Source organism: Erythrolamprus reginae, chromosome 6, assembly GCF_031021105.1.
Source record: "Erythrolamprus reginae isolate rEryReg1 chromosome 6, rEryReg1.hap1, whole genome shotgun sequence".
Classification (NCBI taxonomy): domain Eukaryota; kingdom Metazoa; phylum Chordata; class Lepidosauria; order Squamata; family Dipsadidae; genus Erythrolamprus; species Erythrolamprus reginae.
Window position 1 is genome coordinate 63,428,110 of NC_091955.1, and position 18,320 is coordinate 63,446,429.

An 18,320-nucleotide genomic window follows, 5' to 3' on the forward strand; every position below is an offset into this window, starting at 1 on the left:
AATGCTATTGGGGCCTCTGTCTTATTAGGTAGAACGTGAGCTAGGACTCCTCCTATGCCGTACGGCGAAGCGTCACACGTGAGCCTAATGGGTAGTGAAGCACTATATTGGACTACTACACTTTTAGAAGTTAATAAATTTTTTATTTGAGAAAAAGCTTCACGTTCAGTTTTCCCCCATGTCCAGCGGGCTTCCTTCTGGAGTAAACGATGGAGAGGCTCTGCTACTGTTGCCTTCTGCTTTAAAAAAACGGAATAAAAATTAAGGAGGCCCAAAAATGCCTGCAACTCATTCTTATCTCGTGGCTCTGGGGCTTCTCTAATGGCTCTCAGCTTCTCTGTTGTGGGGTGGATACCTTCCTTATCTATTTTATATCCTAGGAATTCTATACTGTTGGTTCCCCAGACACATTTATCAGGCTTGATTCTTAAACCTTTGTCCTGTAACCTCTTAAGTACTTCCCTTATTCTTTTGTTTACTTGTTCCTGGTTTTCCCCTGCAATTAAGATGTCATCAAAGTATGGAATGGCCCCATTTACCCCTGACAATAGGCGTTCCATAATGCTCTGGAATATTCCTGGGGCTATGCTTACCCCAAACTGTAACCTCGTGCATTTGAAAGCCCCCCTGTGCGTTACAATTGTTTGAGCGTTTGCTGTTTGTTCATCGACCGGAAGTTGCTGGTAAGCTTGCGCCAGGTCGATCTTTGCGAACCTTTTTCCCTCCCCCAGGGAGTGTAGTAGTTGTTGCACAACCGGGATGGGGTAGGGGTGGTGTTGGAGTGCCCTGTTTAGGGTCGATTTGTAATCAGCGCAAACTCTTAAAGAGCCATCTGGCTTCAGAGGGGTAACTATGGGAGTTTCCCATGGCCCCTGTTCCACAGGGACCAAAATACCTTGGCTAATGAGTTTGTCCAGCTGTATGTCTAGTTTGGGGAGGAGCGGCAGGGGGACCCTGCGAGGTTTTAGTCTGATCGGTGGGACCTTGGGGTCAATAGAGAAAGATATAGGGGGCCCCTTATACAATCCCAGTGTGGGGCTGAACACTTCAGGGAACTCTTTCACAAAGTTAGGCATATCATAACAGTTTACATTACACACACCCGAAATCTCGATCCCCAGTGGTTCCATCCATGCTAAACCCAGAAGAGAGTGCTTGGCCCCTGTTACAATAAGCATGGGAAGGGTACATTTAACATTCTTGAATGCGATAGGTACATTTGCTGTTCCCAAGACCGAGATTACTCCCCCCTGAAAGTCTCTAATCACCAAAGAGGTTTGATTTAGGTCAGCCTTAGATACATTAGGCATATACAGTTTAAATTTTTCCCAGGGCATGATGGTATATCTAGAGCCCGTATCCAGCTCCATTGAGCAAGGTTGGTTATTGAGTAACAGTGATATAACAATTTTAGCCCCTTTTTTGGTTGCCGTGTTATTCACGGAAAATTGAGAGTTACCTCTATAGCAGTCGCGGTTAGCGGTTGAGTAGTTCCTTTGACCCGCGTTGCGGAATGGTCTCCTTTCTCGCGCTTGGGGGGTCTGGTTTTGAGGTCGCTGGTATTGTGGTGTGGCAAATGTTTCCTCTGGCGCTGTTGCTCTGCATGCGATGGCGATGTGGCCTCTCCGGTTGCAACGGCGGCATGTAGCGTCTCGGAAGGGGCATCGATGGCGCTGGTGATTTCCCCGGCAGCCCGCGCAGGGGGCTGGGTGAGTAGCTCTCAGGTGTCTCGGCTGGTCTTGCACCAGGAGGCAGTTGTCTCCGCTGGGAATTTGTTGGCTGTTGTCTGTTTCCACGGCGCTGGGAGACGCGGAGTCGATTTTTGCAATGAGTTCTCGCCTCCCGTGCTCTTTCAATTCTCTCGCCGCTGCGTCGGCTGCTTCTGCGGTTTGCGCCAGTTTAATCACGGTTTGTAGGCTCGGCTCTTCTTCGATGAGGAGTTTATTTCTCACCGTGCTGCTTTTCATGCCGAAAACCAAGGCGTCGGTGAGGCGAGCTTCCGGGTCTTTAAACTTGCATTGAGCAAGTACCGTTCGAAGCCGCGTTGTAAACTGGCTGATCGACTCGGTTTCCCTCTGAGCCATCATGTGGAATTGATGCCGAAAGACCATGGCTGGTTTGGTCGGCTTGAAATGGCTCGCCAGTTTTTGTTGTAGGACGTCCCACGCTGTGGCTCTTGCTTGTTCCGGTTCGGTGAGAGTTTGGGCAAGTCTACGGATTTCTGCGCCGCAGTAGTTTAGGAAAATAGCCCGTCTGCGATCGGCTTCGGCGTCCTGCATTCCCGCCGCCTCGAGGAAGATCTCGAAGGTGGCCATGTACTCGTCCCATGTCGATTTCTCGGGATCGAAGAGTTCCGGAGCCTGGCCGATCTGGATTTTGTCCATGTTGCACGCGAAGTTTCTTCCGTCCGTTCGTCGCCAGTGAAGTAGACCCAGAGACAGGGTTTTGAGCAATCGGTACTTTTATTCAGCTCAGAGAACAAGTGACAGCTCAGCAAGGTAAAGTGACAATTCAGCGAGTACCGACTGACTCTGCCTGGAGAAACCGCTCCTTTTATATATTTGCGGTTCCCGCCAAAGCTAGAGCCGGCCGCGTCTGAGCCAATCAGGAGCGACTTCCTGCTTGGGCTCAGACAGCGCTGAAAGAGGAACAAACTATTTACAGAGTTACAAGGTAGCCATTACAGGATACAACAAGAAGGAGTGGAGCACTCTTATTGTGAAGTATTTGTGAAGGAAATATTTTGAATTAAGTCTATCCACTGCTGCCAAATAAGGAAATTCCAAGGTCCCCAACTTTTTGGATGTCTGAAAACAGATCATAGGTATTCTCACTAAATAAGTGCCCTGAAGGAAGCTAGAAGTGGCTAAATGCCGAAGTCATTCTCCTCTTGCCAACCACCCAAGATGCTCCATACCATTGCTATTTATTTTTGTCTTTTCTCCTGATAAAATGGCACACTTCCAGACAATGCAATGAGCAATCCAAGTTGCCATTTGTTTATTTTAAGAATACTTCTGAGTCGCATTCTCAAAAATAAAAATCAGGGTGCCTAGACAGACAACACCTGCTTGAAGAGCAAGTAGTAGTCATGGTTAGAAGGGCCTTTGCCTAATTCTAGCTGATTTAGGCTTGAGTCATCCTAGATGCACTTACTTAGTGAAGAAATTTAGATGCCTCATTTAACAAACAAACAAAACACTTAACAATGAATTTTCTGGGGTCTTTTGTGGTCATGATAAAGACTACATGTATTTCATAATAGGTTACTTTAAGCTGAATATTTCAATACAAGACATTTATTTCCATTCATCTCATCAGTATAGCATTAAGTAATTGTTACAATTAAGAAGTTGTGGTGTCTTGAAGGATAGTGTTACTAAGGCTGATCAATAAGCTTATCAACAGCTGATAAAAAATTAGCCCTCTCTCCCCACTTGATGCCATTGTGATCCCCATGGGAGAAAAAGGAGAAATATGTTTTGCTGCTCATTAAAATACTAGGTAAAGAACCTCTTGGAATCACAAGGCCATGATTGTAACTATAATTCATAGCTGAAGAATTTGTACTTCACTCCTAAATCATAGCAATATCTTGTGATAATTAATTGTCTAAGTTTATACGTGGGAAATGTGAAAAACATAAAGGGACATTTTATCATGCATTGTAGACTTGTGAAAAAATACTGGAGAGAAATATGGGTGATGATGCACAGAATTTAAAATGGTTATATTCACTTGAAACCAAAACATGAAAATTACCAAGTGATGTTTTAGTTTTATTTTGTAGGAAGAACAACGAGAGATTACGTTTTTAGTCATCTGGCAAGGGAAAAAAATCCCAAGAAAAGATGTATTGGATGAATTGAAGCAGACACCTATGGACTCGAAATTTTTACACATCAAATTAAACTGTAACTTCAACAATTATCTATGTTAACAGTTAAAGAAATAGAAATGAATTATGTGAAACAAAGACATTTTGAGTTCGCAAATAAACCAGAAAGATGGTTGACAAATTAAGAAAGGAACAGGAAAAAGGAATGATCAAGAAAATTTATGAAGTTGACAATGTAATAACAGATAATGATCTTACTAAAAAAATCCTTTCATAATTTCTATTCCAATCTGTACGAGAAGCAGAAACTTCACATGCATAAAATAGATGAAAATCTGCTAAGACAACACTTACCTAAACTTTCACAAGCTCAGAAACAGCTTATAAGTGATCCAGTAAACTACCTTTGAAATATCAGAAGCTACGGTATTTAAAAAAAAATAAAACCAGATAAAACTCCAGGTCCAGATGGTCTTACAAGCCGATATTATAAATGCTTTGAAGATCAATTCCTTCAGCAACTAAAATGTATAACAAAGGGAGTATTATAGGGAGCAAAGATGCCTCAAATCTGAAAAGAAGCTAATATTACATTATTACCAAAGAAGGGTCAAGATGTCCTGAGGATATAAAAACTACAGATCAGTTTCATTATTAAATAATGACTATAATTTTTTTGCTGCAATTTTTGCAGAAAGATTGAAGAAGGTTTTACAAGCATATATTCATGAAGACCAATCTGGCTTTTTGCCAAAAGGACAGTTAAGAGACAATGTAAAGATTGTTTTGAATATTATTGAATACAGTGATACCTCGTCTTACAAACGCCTCGTCATACAAACTTTTCAAGATACAAACCCGGGGTTTAAGATTTTTTTGCCTCTTCTTACAAACTATTTTCACCTTACAAACCCACCGCCGCCGCTGGGATGCCCCGCCTCTGGACTTCCCTTGCCAGCGAAGCACCCATTTTTGCACTGCTGAGATTCCCCTGAGGCTCCCCTCCATGGGAAACCCCACCTCCGGACTTCCGTGTTTTTATGATGCTGCAGGGGAATCCCAGCAGAAAATCCCAGCGGCGCAAAAATGGGCACTTCGCTGGCAACGGAAGTCCGGAGGTGGGGTTTCCCAGCAAGGGGAGCCTCAGTGAAATCGCAGAATCGCGAAAACACAGAGGTCCGGAGGTGAGGTTTCAAGGACTTTGGTGTTTTTGCGATGCTCCCTTCGCTGGGAAACCCCACCTCCGGACTTCCATTGCCAACGAAGCGCTCATTTTTGCGATGCTGGGATTCCCCTGCAGCATCGCAAAAACACTGAAGTCCGGAGATGGGGTTTCCCAAGGAGGGGAGCCTCAGGGGAAACCCAGCAGCGCAAAAATGGGCACTTCGGCTGGCAAAAGGAGTGAATTTTGGGCTTGCACGCATTAATTGCTTTTCCATTAATTCCTATGGGAAACATTGTTTCATCTTATAAACTTTTCACCTTAAGAACCTTGTCCCAGAACCAATTAAGTTTGTAAGACAAGGTATCATTGTATTTCAATGTCATAATGAGAAACAGGCACCTTTAATATGTTTGAATGCAGAGAAGGCCTTTGACAACTTAGATTGGGGTGTTTATGTTAAAGTATTGAAAGATATGGACTTCATAGGGCATTTTATTGAAAGGGTTGAAACAGTTTATATATCATAGCAAGCAAAGATTATTATTAATGGAGATTTAATTAAATTCTATGATATTCAAAGGGTACAAGGCAAGGGTGTCCCTTATTTCCCTTGTTTATAGTGATATTGGAATAATAGGGATATTAGGCAAGATTAGAAAATAACAGATATATAAATATTGAAAGGAAGTTTAAAAATTGAGAGCATTTGCTGATGACTTAGTTATATTTTTGCAAGATCCCAAGATTGATATAGAATATCTGATAAAGAAATTAATTAAATGAGTTTGGAGCTTTAGCGGGCTGTGAAATAAACAAACAGAAAACAATAATGGTTATTAAGAATATGACATCTCAGATTATGAAATAAAATGTCAGGTTTTTAAGGTGGAGTAAAAAGTGAAATACCTGGGGGTTATATTGACAAATAGAAAGCTAAACTGTTTCAAAACAATTTCACACTCTTTGGAATGATGTTAAAAGATGGAATAAACTGCAACTATTGTTACTGAATCTCTGTAATTAAAATGAATGTTTTACTCAAGATCCTTTTTTTGTTTTAGCCTATACCAATATTTGTAACCGAAAAATGGGCCATTTTTTGCTGGGTTTTTTTTTACAAAAATCGAGTTATCTTTACCTTCCCCCAGTCCCCAGGAGCTCTCTGCAGGCTCCCCAGACCCTTTGCCCATCTCATTTTTGAAAAAAATGGGCAAAAAATGGCCCATTTTTCACCAAAAATGGGCATTTTTGCCATTCCCCAGCACCCTGCAGGCAAGGGGCAGGCAGGCCTTCAGGATAGTAAAAATGGCTGCATTCGGTGTATAAGACGCACCGACATTTCCACTTTCTATTAGGAGGGGTAAAGGTGCATCTTATACTCCAAAAAATACAGTAGATACAAACCATTGCAAAGTGCTAAGGAAAGAGGAGATTTGGGCTTACCAGTTTTGAAATTGTATTTTGAGGTTTGTTGTTTGGTCTGGCTGAAAGAGTGGGTGGGTTTCCAAAATAAGAAGTTACTCAAGCTAGAGGCCATGAATTAAGATTTGGATGGCCCAAATGTTGATTTTAAATGTTGATTTTAATAATGACTCCGTTAGAGGTGCCATCCTAAAAGTTTGGAATAATGATAAAATAAAGATCTCTGTAAAGATGTCTCTTTGGGTTTCTCCCCAGGAAGCTTTTTTTCAGAAAAGAAATGGTGGCCAGACTGTTGGGACTTATGGTCAAATAATATCTTTCAATTATTGACTCTATTCTCAAATCTAAAGAGGACTTAGTATCAGAAGGGCACGTCTGCCATTGTTTTTTCATATTTATAATTGAAAGAAAGGTTTAAACTAGACAAACAAGTTATGGATTTGATTTAGTGAAAAATAAATTGCATATTCTACTGTGTGCTGGTGAGAAACACATTGCTAAGTTTTATAAATTGTTATTGAAGTGAAATTTGGAAACCAAGTATGTAAAGTAATGTATGATTCTGTGGGCAAAGAACTTTGGATATAATGTAATGCTTGAAAAAGAGGACAATATGTGGATGAACGTCTAAAATTCACATTAAATTATAATTTAAAAGAAAAGTTTTATAAGATGATATATCGTTGGTATCTAACACTGGATAAATTGTCAAGAACATATAAATATATCTCAAATGAATATTGGAAATGTAAATATAAAGAAGGAACTATTTATCATTTATGGTGTACATGTAGCAAAGCAAAGAAATATTGGTGTAGAAATCATATCTTAATACAAAAGATTCTAAAAGTGAATATAAAGATTAAAAAACAGATATTTTTCTTTTGGGCCTAATGGATAAAGAACTTCAGAAAAATTGAATTTTGATGTTATATGTGTTCATGACAGCAAGATTACTTTATCACAAAAATGAAAGGCTACTTTGATTTGTCAATGGGCACATGGACAAAATGGACAAATGACTTTACAGCCATGTGCTCCATGTGCCCATTTTACAAGTTGCATTTAGCACAAACAACTAAATTAGTTGCTTTGATTAAAGGACACAATTCATTTTGTTTCTATTGGGAAATGACTTTTGGACTTTGTGCTTGAGGTGGAAACAATGAAACTTCGATTTTGGGTTTTGCCAATTAGATAGGTCTGTTGTCATAGAAATGGCTAGTACTGTATATATTATCATAGAAAAGTAAAAAGTTGAGGTTTCATGTTACTATTTTATTCTAACCGCATCAAAAGGAAGCCAGTGCCTTTTTCCTATTTTCCATTTACTCTTTTCTCCCATTCCTCCCTTATTTTCCCAATATTTTAAACTGTTCTTTATATTTCGGTATTTTATATTTTGATAAACTAATAACAATTTTGAAATTTAAAGAAACCAAGATTTATCGACAGCCAACTAGAAAAGACTCTTGGACAATTAGTTTTGCATATGGTAATTGCATGAAGCTACTATATGTGCATAGAAGGAAATATACGGAAATATCCACAATGGAAGAATGGGCTGTTAAAGTAGTAAAATTTTCTGAAATAGTAACCTGCTTGGTTAGAAAAAAAATATTTTTTTTTGCAAAGGACCAGAAATCCTTTACAGGCTTGTTGAAAATGGACAAAAGTGAATTGATAATTTGGAGATTTACTGATTAAAAGGTGTTGTTTATTGGAAGACGGGAACCATATTATGTAATTTGGGAGGGAGGAAATCTACTGCAAAGAAGATTGGAAGCTACTTCTTTAAATATTTTTTCCTCTACAGTATTTTCTTTTTCTCTTTAACTTTTACTGATTTTCGATTTTTCTATATATCTTTTTACCTAATTTTCTTTTTATGTTTTTGTAGTTTTAATTCTAAATAAAATTAGTTTTTCAATGAAAATGTATGTAAATTAATGGGGATAAATGTTTAATATATGCATTTTCCCTAGACTGAATTATTCTTCAATCAATTATGACTATTCTGACCATTATGTTGACCAATCTTCCATTCTAACATTCGGTTTGAGCCTTGCTGGAACAAAAATCAAAATAGAAAATTCTACTCATTTTTTAAAATTTACATTTGACTTGGGATCCCCCCCCCCCCCCGTAATATTCTGAAAACAATATTCTGCAGAAAGAAAATAATAAAGATCAGGTTACACTTTTTTCCACTGTTATCTAGGGATAGAAGTATTCTCAAAATACATTGCAGGGTTATTATCAGGCAAACGATGTGATTCTCCTATTGCTTCAATGCCTGCTTTTATATTGCTCCAAGTGCTGGGATAGCGGCTAACATATAAATTCATATATTAATGTCAAGGAAGAAATTGGAAAAAAGCGATTTCCTTGATTGCGATGATATTGTACAGCACCTATCTCTCTTCTTCCCTTTTCAGTTGGCTCGAACGTTATACCATAGATCAGTGTTTCTCAACTATGACAACTTCAGGATGGATGGACTTCAACTCCCATGCTGGCTGGGGAATTTCTGAATTGAAGCTAACCCATTGCTGTAGATATTTCCTTACTTATACTGTATATACATACATATGCATTCTTCTCACATTCCACACACTGAGTACTCTTCATTCCTAAAAAGAAACAAAACCTGATTTTTATTTTCACAACAATCTAAAAATGGGGAATAAAAAGTTTTTTTTAAATGTACTTTTACAATCCTGTTCTCAAACATGAAAGAGCAATAGTGATGCTGCCAGGCAGATACTCGAGTGTTTTTTTCTTAAGCATAGCTATTCCTGTTCTGCCCCTATAAAGGATTAATCTGGTGAAGAGCTGGACAGTTTACCCCCTACTAGTACACTGCCTGAAGAGGCAGGCAGAGGAGAGACTGGCCAGCTGTTCACCAGCCCTTCACACTTGTACACCAGCATCATTGGGCACTGCCACTGTTGTTGTCCTCTTGAATCCAACCTGATGATAACAATCTTCTGGGTCTTACTCAAATTCTACATGGAGGGTGAAAACCTGAAGATTGTGCTCTGTTCTGCTTTGGAAATGATCGGGCACTTGTGGGTCTGACTTCAAAGAGAAGTAAGAACTGCTCTTTTATTCCTCCTATATTCTCTCTCCTTCTCTCCCCCCTCCACCCCTCCTGTTTTCTTTCCTTCGTCCCCCTTTGATAATCCCTCCCTTCTCAGTAGTGGAAAGAATTCTTTCCCCTCCAGAAAGCACAGTGTCTCTGAGAAAGGGGACAGAAGGGAGAAGAAAGGGAAGGGCTGCTTTCGGGATTTGGTCCGAGTCAAGATGAGACTATAGTCCATCAAGGTTTTCAGTAAAGCTTTTGCAAATGACATTAGAAGCCAAACATTTGCTAGTAAAAGAAGAAGAGGAGGACTGCATATCTACTGCCTCTTGGGATTGCATAGGAAATTGTGAGATTGTCTTCTGATGATGCTATACGTTATACTGATTTCTTCTACTCTCGTCCTTTTTTTTTAACTTCTAACCGTACTCCCACTTTTTTTCTTTTTTCTTGGATTAGAGTATTTATTTTGATTGTGGCATTTGCTTTGGAGGGGAAAGAAAACAAGAGGTTGATTTGTTTGTTTTCCATTAGAAGTGACTTACAAAGAAACGTATCTTTCCATTTTTGACTGGAATTTTTTTTAAAAATCCTCTTTCTCGCATTGCTGAACAAAACAAGGTCTCCTCTATTGTGGAAGTTATTCTTGGAAAGAAAAAGCCATTTTAATAGTGAGCTGGAGGGGCATACAGATGGAACGGTGTATTTTTGGATTCTATTGCTTAGTTCTTATGGACCCAGCCCAAGTTTGGAGTGGAACACTTAATCCTCAGAAACGTGAGTCAGAACTGCAGGTGGAGGTCAAAGACAACACCACTTCAGGTCCCATCTTGGAGAACATAATTGCAGCTCCCACAGAGTCCATCTCTGGAGGAGAGCGGTGCCTTGGTTATTACGACGTGATGGGCCAGTGGGATCCTCCATTTAACTGCAATTTAGGGATCTATAATTTTTGCTGTGGAACTTGTGGCTACCGCTTCTGCTGCCAATTCACAAGTGGAAAACTTGACCAAAGTGGTTGTTCGAATTACGAGACACCCGAGTGGGTCAACACAGGCCAACCACCGCCACGTGTGGATGAGACTCCTCAGAATCCTACCAAGGACAAGACCAACATGATTGTATACATTATTTGTGGTGTGGTGGCTATCATGGTGCTGGTGGGTATCTTCACCAAACTGGGGCTGGAGAAATCCCAGAGCCCTCAAGCTGAGATTACCATGTCCAGGTAAAGCATTATAATACATTTTCATCCGGTAGTCCTTGTGTTTATCTTATTTAGAATTTCCCCCCACAATATTGGATATTCAAATGTGCTCCTCCTGTACTTTATTTTTAACTTTCTGGGTGTTAAATTTTACAAAGCGAATTAAAATCTATTATTTCTCTCCACTTTTACTCTGTCCCCAATTACCTTTTTTGTTTATGTCCAAATTCTCAGAATATAACCTAACAGAAGGGGCTTGTAAAGAACAACCAGATCATACAAATAAATGGAATGAGTAAATAAATGGAATGAGTCAAACTTAGCAAAACACATTATTTTAAGGGGGAGGGTATATAGATAGAAAAAGTCCATATTTCTAAATAAAAATGTATATATTTTGAAACATTTGATGAGATTGGAATTAAAGTTAATCTGTTGTTGAGTAAACGAAGAGAGAATCTCAATGCTGTAACATGTAGAATGCAGCTGCGAGAGCAGTCATGGGCTTACCTAGGTATGCCCATGTTTCACCAACACTCCGCAGTCTGCATTGGCTGCCGATCAATTTCCGGTCACAATTCAAAGTGTTGGTTATTACCTTTAAAGCCCTTCATGGCACTGGACCAGAATATCTCCGAGACCGCCTTCTGCCGCACGAATCCCAGCGACCGATTAGGTCCCACAGAGTGGGCCTTCTCCGGGTCCCGTCAACTAAACAATGTCGGTTGGCGGGCCCCAGGGGAAGAGCCTTCTCTGTGGCGGCCCCGACTCTCTGGAATCAATTCCCCCCAGAGATTAGAACTGCCCCTACTCTCCCTGCCTTTCGTAAACTCCTTAAAACCCACCTTTGTCGTCAGGCATGGGGGAACTGAATCACCTCCCCCGGGCATGTACAATTTATGCATGGTATGTTTGTGTGTATGTTTGTTTAGAAATATGGGTTTTTTAAAATATTTTAAATTATATTTAGATTTGTCATGAATTGTTGTATCCTGCCGTGAGCCGCCCCGAGTCTGCGGAGAGCGGCGGCATACAAATCTAAATAATAAATAAATAAATGTACTGTATTTCCCCCCCAGTTTTAAAGCAAGCAAATGTAGAAAACTGAGCAATTTTTGAATAGTCCAGTGCCTGCGTTTAAAAGGATGCGATGATCCCAGGGAAACATGCTTGTAAGATTGTTGGTAGATTGTGGAATAATTTCAAAACACAGTACAAGCAACGTTCAAAAGCTGAGAAGGAGGTGGGGTGAGAAATTTTGAAAGGCACTTTCCCAACTTCGTGGCTAGAAAACCTTATAGGAAATCAAAGTGGATGCAATGAATGGAATTTAAAATAATGGAAGCAGGAAGTGCAGGGGGTTAAGAGTTTGTACCTCTACCATTTAAGAAACCAAACAACATTACGGTTTTAAGATGCCAGCTATTTGGAGGATGGCGGGCGAATCTTCCTCTGGTTCTCACTCTACTCTACTCCCCATTATATTAACAACAATAGAGTTGGAAGGGACCTTGGAGGTCTTCTAGTCCAGTGTTTCCCAACCTTGGCAACTTGAAGATATCTGGACTTCAACTCCCAGAATTCCCCAGCCCTACACTACTTCAGACAAATAGTCAGCCAACATCTTCTTAAAAACTTCCAATATTAGAGCTTTTACAACTTTGGGAGGCAAGTCGTTCCACTGATCAACTGTTGTGTCAGGAATTTTCTCCTTAGTCCTAAGTTGCTTCTCTCCTTGATTAGTTTCCACTATTTCCCCACTATATTCTCTTACATTCCGGCTACTGCAAACTTTCTTTCTGCACCATACAAAACGGGTGTGCGCGTGTGGGCCCTCTTCTCACTCCCTTCCCTCTTTATTTTGTTTGTTTTGTTGAGTACATATTGGTGGTATGCAAAGATATAATAATATTCATATACATGATACTGGTTAAAAAAAAGAAACATTAGGACAGGGGACGGAAGGCACCCTGGTGCACTTATGCACGCCCCTTACTGACCTCTTAGGAAATGGGAGAGGTCCACAGTGGATAGTCTAAGGGTAAAGTTTCGGGGGTTAGGAGATAATACTACAGAGTCTGGTAGTGAGTTCCATGCATCAACTACTCGGTTACTAAAGTCCTATTTCCTGCAGTCGAGTTTAGAGCAAACTTATTTTAAGTTTGTTCCTGTTGTGGGCTCGTGTGTTGTTGTGGTTGAAGCTGAAGTAGTCGTTGACAGGAAGGATGCTGTAGCAGATGATTTTTGTGGGTCGTGTTTAAGGCAACGTAGTTCTAAGTTTTCTAAACCTAGGATTGTATGTCTAGTTGCGTTGGGTAGTGGTGGTGATAATGATGATGATGATTGTTCTCCAGAAGGTTGCTCTCCTATATCTCCTATACCTTTCTTCTATTACTATATCTTCTTTTCTATTCTTTCATAAATATATTTTACTATGAGTATCTCCTCCATAACCTTTATCATGTATTTTACTGTGTGTGTGTGTATGTGTGTGTGTCTATATATATATATATATATACGAAAACAAATATATATACATACACACACACACACTAAAACTCTCATTGTGTATTGGACAAAATAAAATAAATAAATAAATAAATAAATAAATAAAAGATTGTTCTCCCCCCCCAGCAAGAGAAAAAAAAACTCCCCCCCCCCCCCCCCTTCCTTAAGGGAAAGTTGCATCTTCCGACGCCGCGCGGGCTGACGAGTCACACGAGCGCGGCCTGCCTAGCAACCTGCTCTGGAGTTGTTGTTTTTCCCCTCAGCGTTTGGAAGAGAGTCGAGTAGGTGGAAACGGGCGCGACGAACTACTTCCTAACGCGCGGGAGAGAAGCGGCAGACGAGCCCACCCACTCATTCCCTCACAGCACCTCGGCCCTTTTTCAAGGCGGTTCTGGCGCCCGGATAGAATACGCGGCTTCCCCCCCCCCCCCCGAGAGAAGTTCGGTTGGGGTCCCGAAACCCGGGCGCTTGCACCCGCTTGCCTCTGCTGACCCCGCTGCTGCCCACGGAGCGGCTAGCCAAGCAGTGGGCGGGGAGCTGGGCAAGCCTAGTAGCGACGGGCCACAGCATCCTCCAGTAGCCGTGGCTCTCTCCCGCGAGGCTCGTCCGAAGGGAGCGCTTGCTTCTCCTGGCGGCAGCCCCTCTTCTCTCCAGGCGGGGATGTAAACTTGCTCTGCTGGAGAGATTCAAGTTGGTGGGTGAATGGCTCTGTAAGCTGTTTGTATTGCCAATCAAAAGGCAATAGGCTTCCAGCCACCCACCCTTTCTTTTCTGAATGGATTTCCATAACAACCCCTGGAGGAAACTTTAGGACAATTTCAAGAGTTTCTCCTAGGAGTTGGCAGTTCTCTTCGGAAAGTATCCACCTTTTGCTTCGAGGGGATCCCCACCCCTTAAAAGAACCATTTAAATGTATACATTCTTAAACTTAAAACACCCCCACCCCCCCAAAAAAAAACCCAGCCTTCCCTCATATCTTGACCCTGGTCTCTGGTCTATAGCCACTGAGAAAATATAGGTAGTCTATGACTAACAACAGGTCATTCAAAGTTACAACAGCACTGAAAAAATGTGTCCACACTTAACGATCTTTGCGGCTACCCATGGTTACCGTGATCAAAATTCAGATTCTTTGCAACGGATTCATATTTATGATGGTTATGGGGATAGGATCAGAGGTGGACTGCTAAGGTGGGACGGTGACGTGTGCTCGCCCCTGTGGCTCTGAGTGCTAGCGGAGTCCAGCACAATTATGCTACTGCACCTGGGCAGGTAGCGAAATCGTGTGCGGACACAAAAGTGCGTCACAGGCCATGTTTCCGTGTGTGATTTTGCTACCTGCTCAGGTGCAGTAGCATAATTGCACTGGACTCCACTAGCACTCAGAGCCACAGGGGTGAGCACACGTCACCCTTCCACCTTAGCAGCCCACCTCTGGATAGAATAGAATAGAATGGAAGTCTTTATTGGCCAAGTGTGATTGGACGCACAAGGAATTTGTCTTTGGTGCACCTGCTCTCAGTGTACATGGGGAAGCCAGATTCACTTTACAACTGGGTTACTAATTTAATGCCTGCAGAGATTCACTTAACAACAGTGGCAAGAAAGGTCATAAAATGGGGCAAAGCTCACTTAACAAATCTCTCCCTTAACAACAGAAATTTTGGGCTCAATTGCGGACTGCCTGTAACATTTTTAGCTGAGCCCAAATGAAAGCCTCTCGTAATCCAGAAGACATTCCAATTCTGAAAGCAGAGACTCTGTTGTAGGGTGAGCAGCATTAGTGGTATGAAACTTAAAAGCTATCAATTGTAAGTTTAGATATGAAAATATAGCTTGGGCTGGCAAGTGGGTGGATTTAAGACATGGCTAGCCCTGGAATTTATGACCAGCTTAAAGAAAACAACCAATTCCAATTTCCTTTCTATTCAAAGTTATTTTTCTCCCACACCTGGATTTTTTTTTTCAACAACCTAATTTAAAGGGAATTTTTTTCACTTTTACCTATCAGACATTTGGGAATCAAATCAGGCCAGAATCTATCAGCATGCTGTATATATACAATTGTTACTGAAATGTTGAAAACTACAGAATAGATCAGAATTTTTAAAAGAAGTCTGAGTTTGAATGTATAATTAAGAAGAAATAGAATCTTATTGTAATTAGATTCTGTGAGTAATTGAAGAAGCCCAAGAAGAGACAGCAAAGCAAGGGTAATCTTGGGATTTCCAGGTAGAGAAATAACAGCTGCTTTTCTTGCTGGGGGGGGGTTTGTTTGCCCTGGAGAGAATAAAAAGACCATGTTTTGCCAGGTGTTTTAATTTAGTAATGACTTGTATAACTATAGCAATTTGACACAAATTGCTATTGGTTACAAACCAGAATAGCTGTATTGACAGTGAATTAAATTTAAAACCTAACAATACATTGGCTTAGGTTGTTACCCAAATTTTGCTGCTTCAGACATATAAGGATAAACACCTGAAGATGTATCAGTGCACTTAAGGATACAGTGCTAATGTATTACTGGCCAGCGAAACATACCAGGAGTACACTTTGTTGTATTCCAAAATAAAGGCATACAAATAGGAGGATATTGTGTTCGCAGGCTGTTTTTAATTTTTGAGAAAAGGTGTTATTTAAATGACCTAAAATAGTTTGTGCAACACTTAGATACAACTGCCCAACATAACTTGATTTATGAATGAATGAATGAATACTTGAAAGAGAAATATATTTTTCTGTGCTTGGCAGAATTACAGCCCATTTGAAAACTGTTTTAGTCTACTTTGATAATAAATGAAAAACATGTATTTTAGATACAATTTCTCTAATATGAAAGGAAATTGGCATATGTTATTTTTCCACGTCTGACTGGAAAGTAGAAATTTAAATGAAAGTGATTTGGTCAACCTTTATAAAAAGAGCAATTGCTGAACTTTCTTGGAGTTTTGTATGGTTTGGGGAAGTAGATAGTGTAGATGAAGATAAATACTGTACTCTGCTCAACAAAGGATAAAACTAGTCTTTTATTACCTGCATTTTGCCAGGCAAGAATGAGGAAGAACTAAACCTTTTAATTTATTCACACTTTGCATCTAATCTTCTCTAACTTTGTAACTTCCAAGTAAGTTCCCATCATTTTCACAAAACGTGGACTTTAAACATCCAGCCAGGGATAATAAAGCTAAAGGCCATCAATCTAATGGGTGCCAACAATGGGGAGTGTTATTCTATATAGTTTGTGTCTTAGTTTATGTTAGGAATCATTCATATTAAATCAAGTCAGAAACTATTTGCATTTATTTCCATGCACAAAAATATTTAGATCCAGTCTTTAAGGGAAATTATAGCTGGCTGGAGAATTCTGGGAGTTGATGTCCACAAGTCTTAAAGTTGCCAAGTTTGGGGACCCCTGCTCTAAAAGCTTAAAAACTTCACTTCTAAAACTATTTATTCTGGAATAATTAGTAGTATAATTGCAGGCATGCATGTCCATTCAAGTGGCATAAAATTTACACATGCCATAAGTCAGTCACATAAGTCACATACACCCTGTGATAGCTGGGTTTGTATATAACAAGCTAAAATGGAATATATCACATTCTAGCTTCTTATGATATTTGAATCAGAAACAAGGCTGCTGCAGACATAAATATGAAGGTGTAGGAAGTGGTCTTACATCATAAAAAAGCAAAATAAGATATACATAAATATAATACCTTAGGCCTAAATAATGCTGTCGAATCTGCCAATAATTTTGCAAGAATTATAACAACAAGCTCTGTTGCCCAAACAAGGGAAGCTTTGATTGGTAAAGGTACGCCAGTGCTTTATTTGTATGGTGACATATGTGCAGAATGAAATCTATTTAAAGGACAGGTGACAGGTTGGTCTAAATGGCAAGAAGAGGCAAAGGAAGTATTAAAATAGCATCATTGTGATTTATGCACGTTTTACAAGTTATTTTATTTCAGGTACTTTTATATTAAATTAAACGCATTAAGGGTAACATTTCCCAAAATTAGCCAAGTGCTAAGAATGATGTCAGAGTGAGAGAGTATAGAACTGAGTGTTAAACAAGCTTCCTAAATACAGTCCTGTATTTAATCCAGTGGTGCAGGTAACATTCTTATTTTCATTAACCTTAATGGTTATCTGGATTTATTTACTTACTTACTTACTTACTTACTTACTTACTTACTTACTTACTTACTTACTTACTTACTTACTTACTTACTTACTTACTTACTTACTTATTTTGATTTTTATGCCGCCCTTCTCCTTAGACTCAGGGCGGCTTACAACATGTTAGCAACAGCACTTTTTTAACAGAGCTAGGCTATTGCCCCCACAATCTGGGTCCTCATTTTGCCCACCTCGGAAGGATGGAAGGCTGAGTCAACCTTGAGCCGGTGATGAGATTTGAACCGCCCCTCTCCGAAGACTCGGAGCAGTTATCCCAGACCAGGAAAGTCAGGGAGTACTTCCATACACAACATCACAAAATGAAATCAAATTTGTTTTGCTTACTATGTGCCTGCCTTGAAAATGATGCTATCCTAATGAATGTTTATACATTGGAACAGAGAAATTTCTGAGTTACAGACTGGAATTCCTGGGTGACAGGTACAGTCATTTTCAATAGAATCAGAAATAACAATACTGTACCACTGAGAGATTATGATTCTTAGCTAATAATGGGCTTACTGTATTTTTCGGAGTATAAGACACACTGGAGTATAAGGACACACCTTAGTTTTGGGGGAGGAAAATAGGGAAAAGAATCTGCTTACAGATATTCATCTGGCTAGCGTCCTTAGTCTGGTCAGTTTCAGCACATTATTTTATCCCCTGGTTAAGGCTTTAAAAAAAAACTTTATTCAGAGACAGTAACAATGAAAGAGCTTGCAAGCCAGTATCACCTGGAAACAAATATTCGGAGCAAGTAGAGTAATGGGGAAAAAACCCTGCAAAGATTTAGTGCTTGGAAAACATTCTTCACAGAGAGTAACAATGTAAGAGCTTGCAAGCTGGTAAGAGCTGGGTACATCGTTAGCACCTGGTTAGGGCTGGAAAGAAACTTATTCAGACT

At 40.0% G+C, this 18,320-nt stretch overlaps 1 protein-coding gene across 1 annotated transcript in view; it reads left to right on the forward strand.

Annotated features, from left to right (window-relative positions):
- The first annotated feature begins 10,184 nt into the window (after positions 1-10,184).
- The window catches only part of SHISA8 (shisa family member 8), a 34,195-nt gene continuing 26,059 nt past the window's right edge, over positions 10,185-18,320 (forward strand). The window contains exon 1 of the mRNA XM_070754806.1: positions 10,185-10,738. Coding sequence (XP_070610907.1) covers positions 10,203-10,738 — 536 coding nt within the window. The 5' untranslated portion in view covers positions 10,185-10,202. The remainder of the gene's footprint in view (positions 10,739-18,320) is intronic.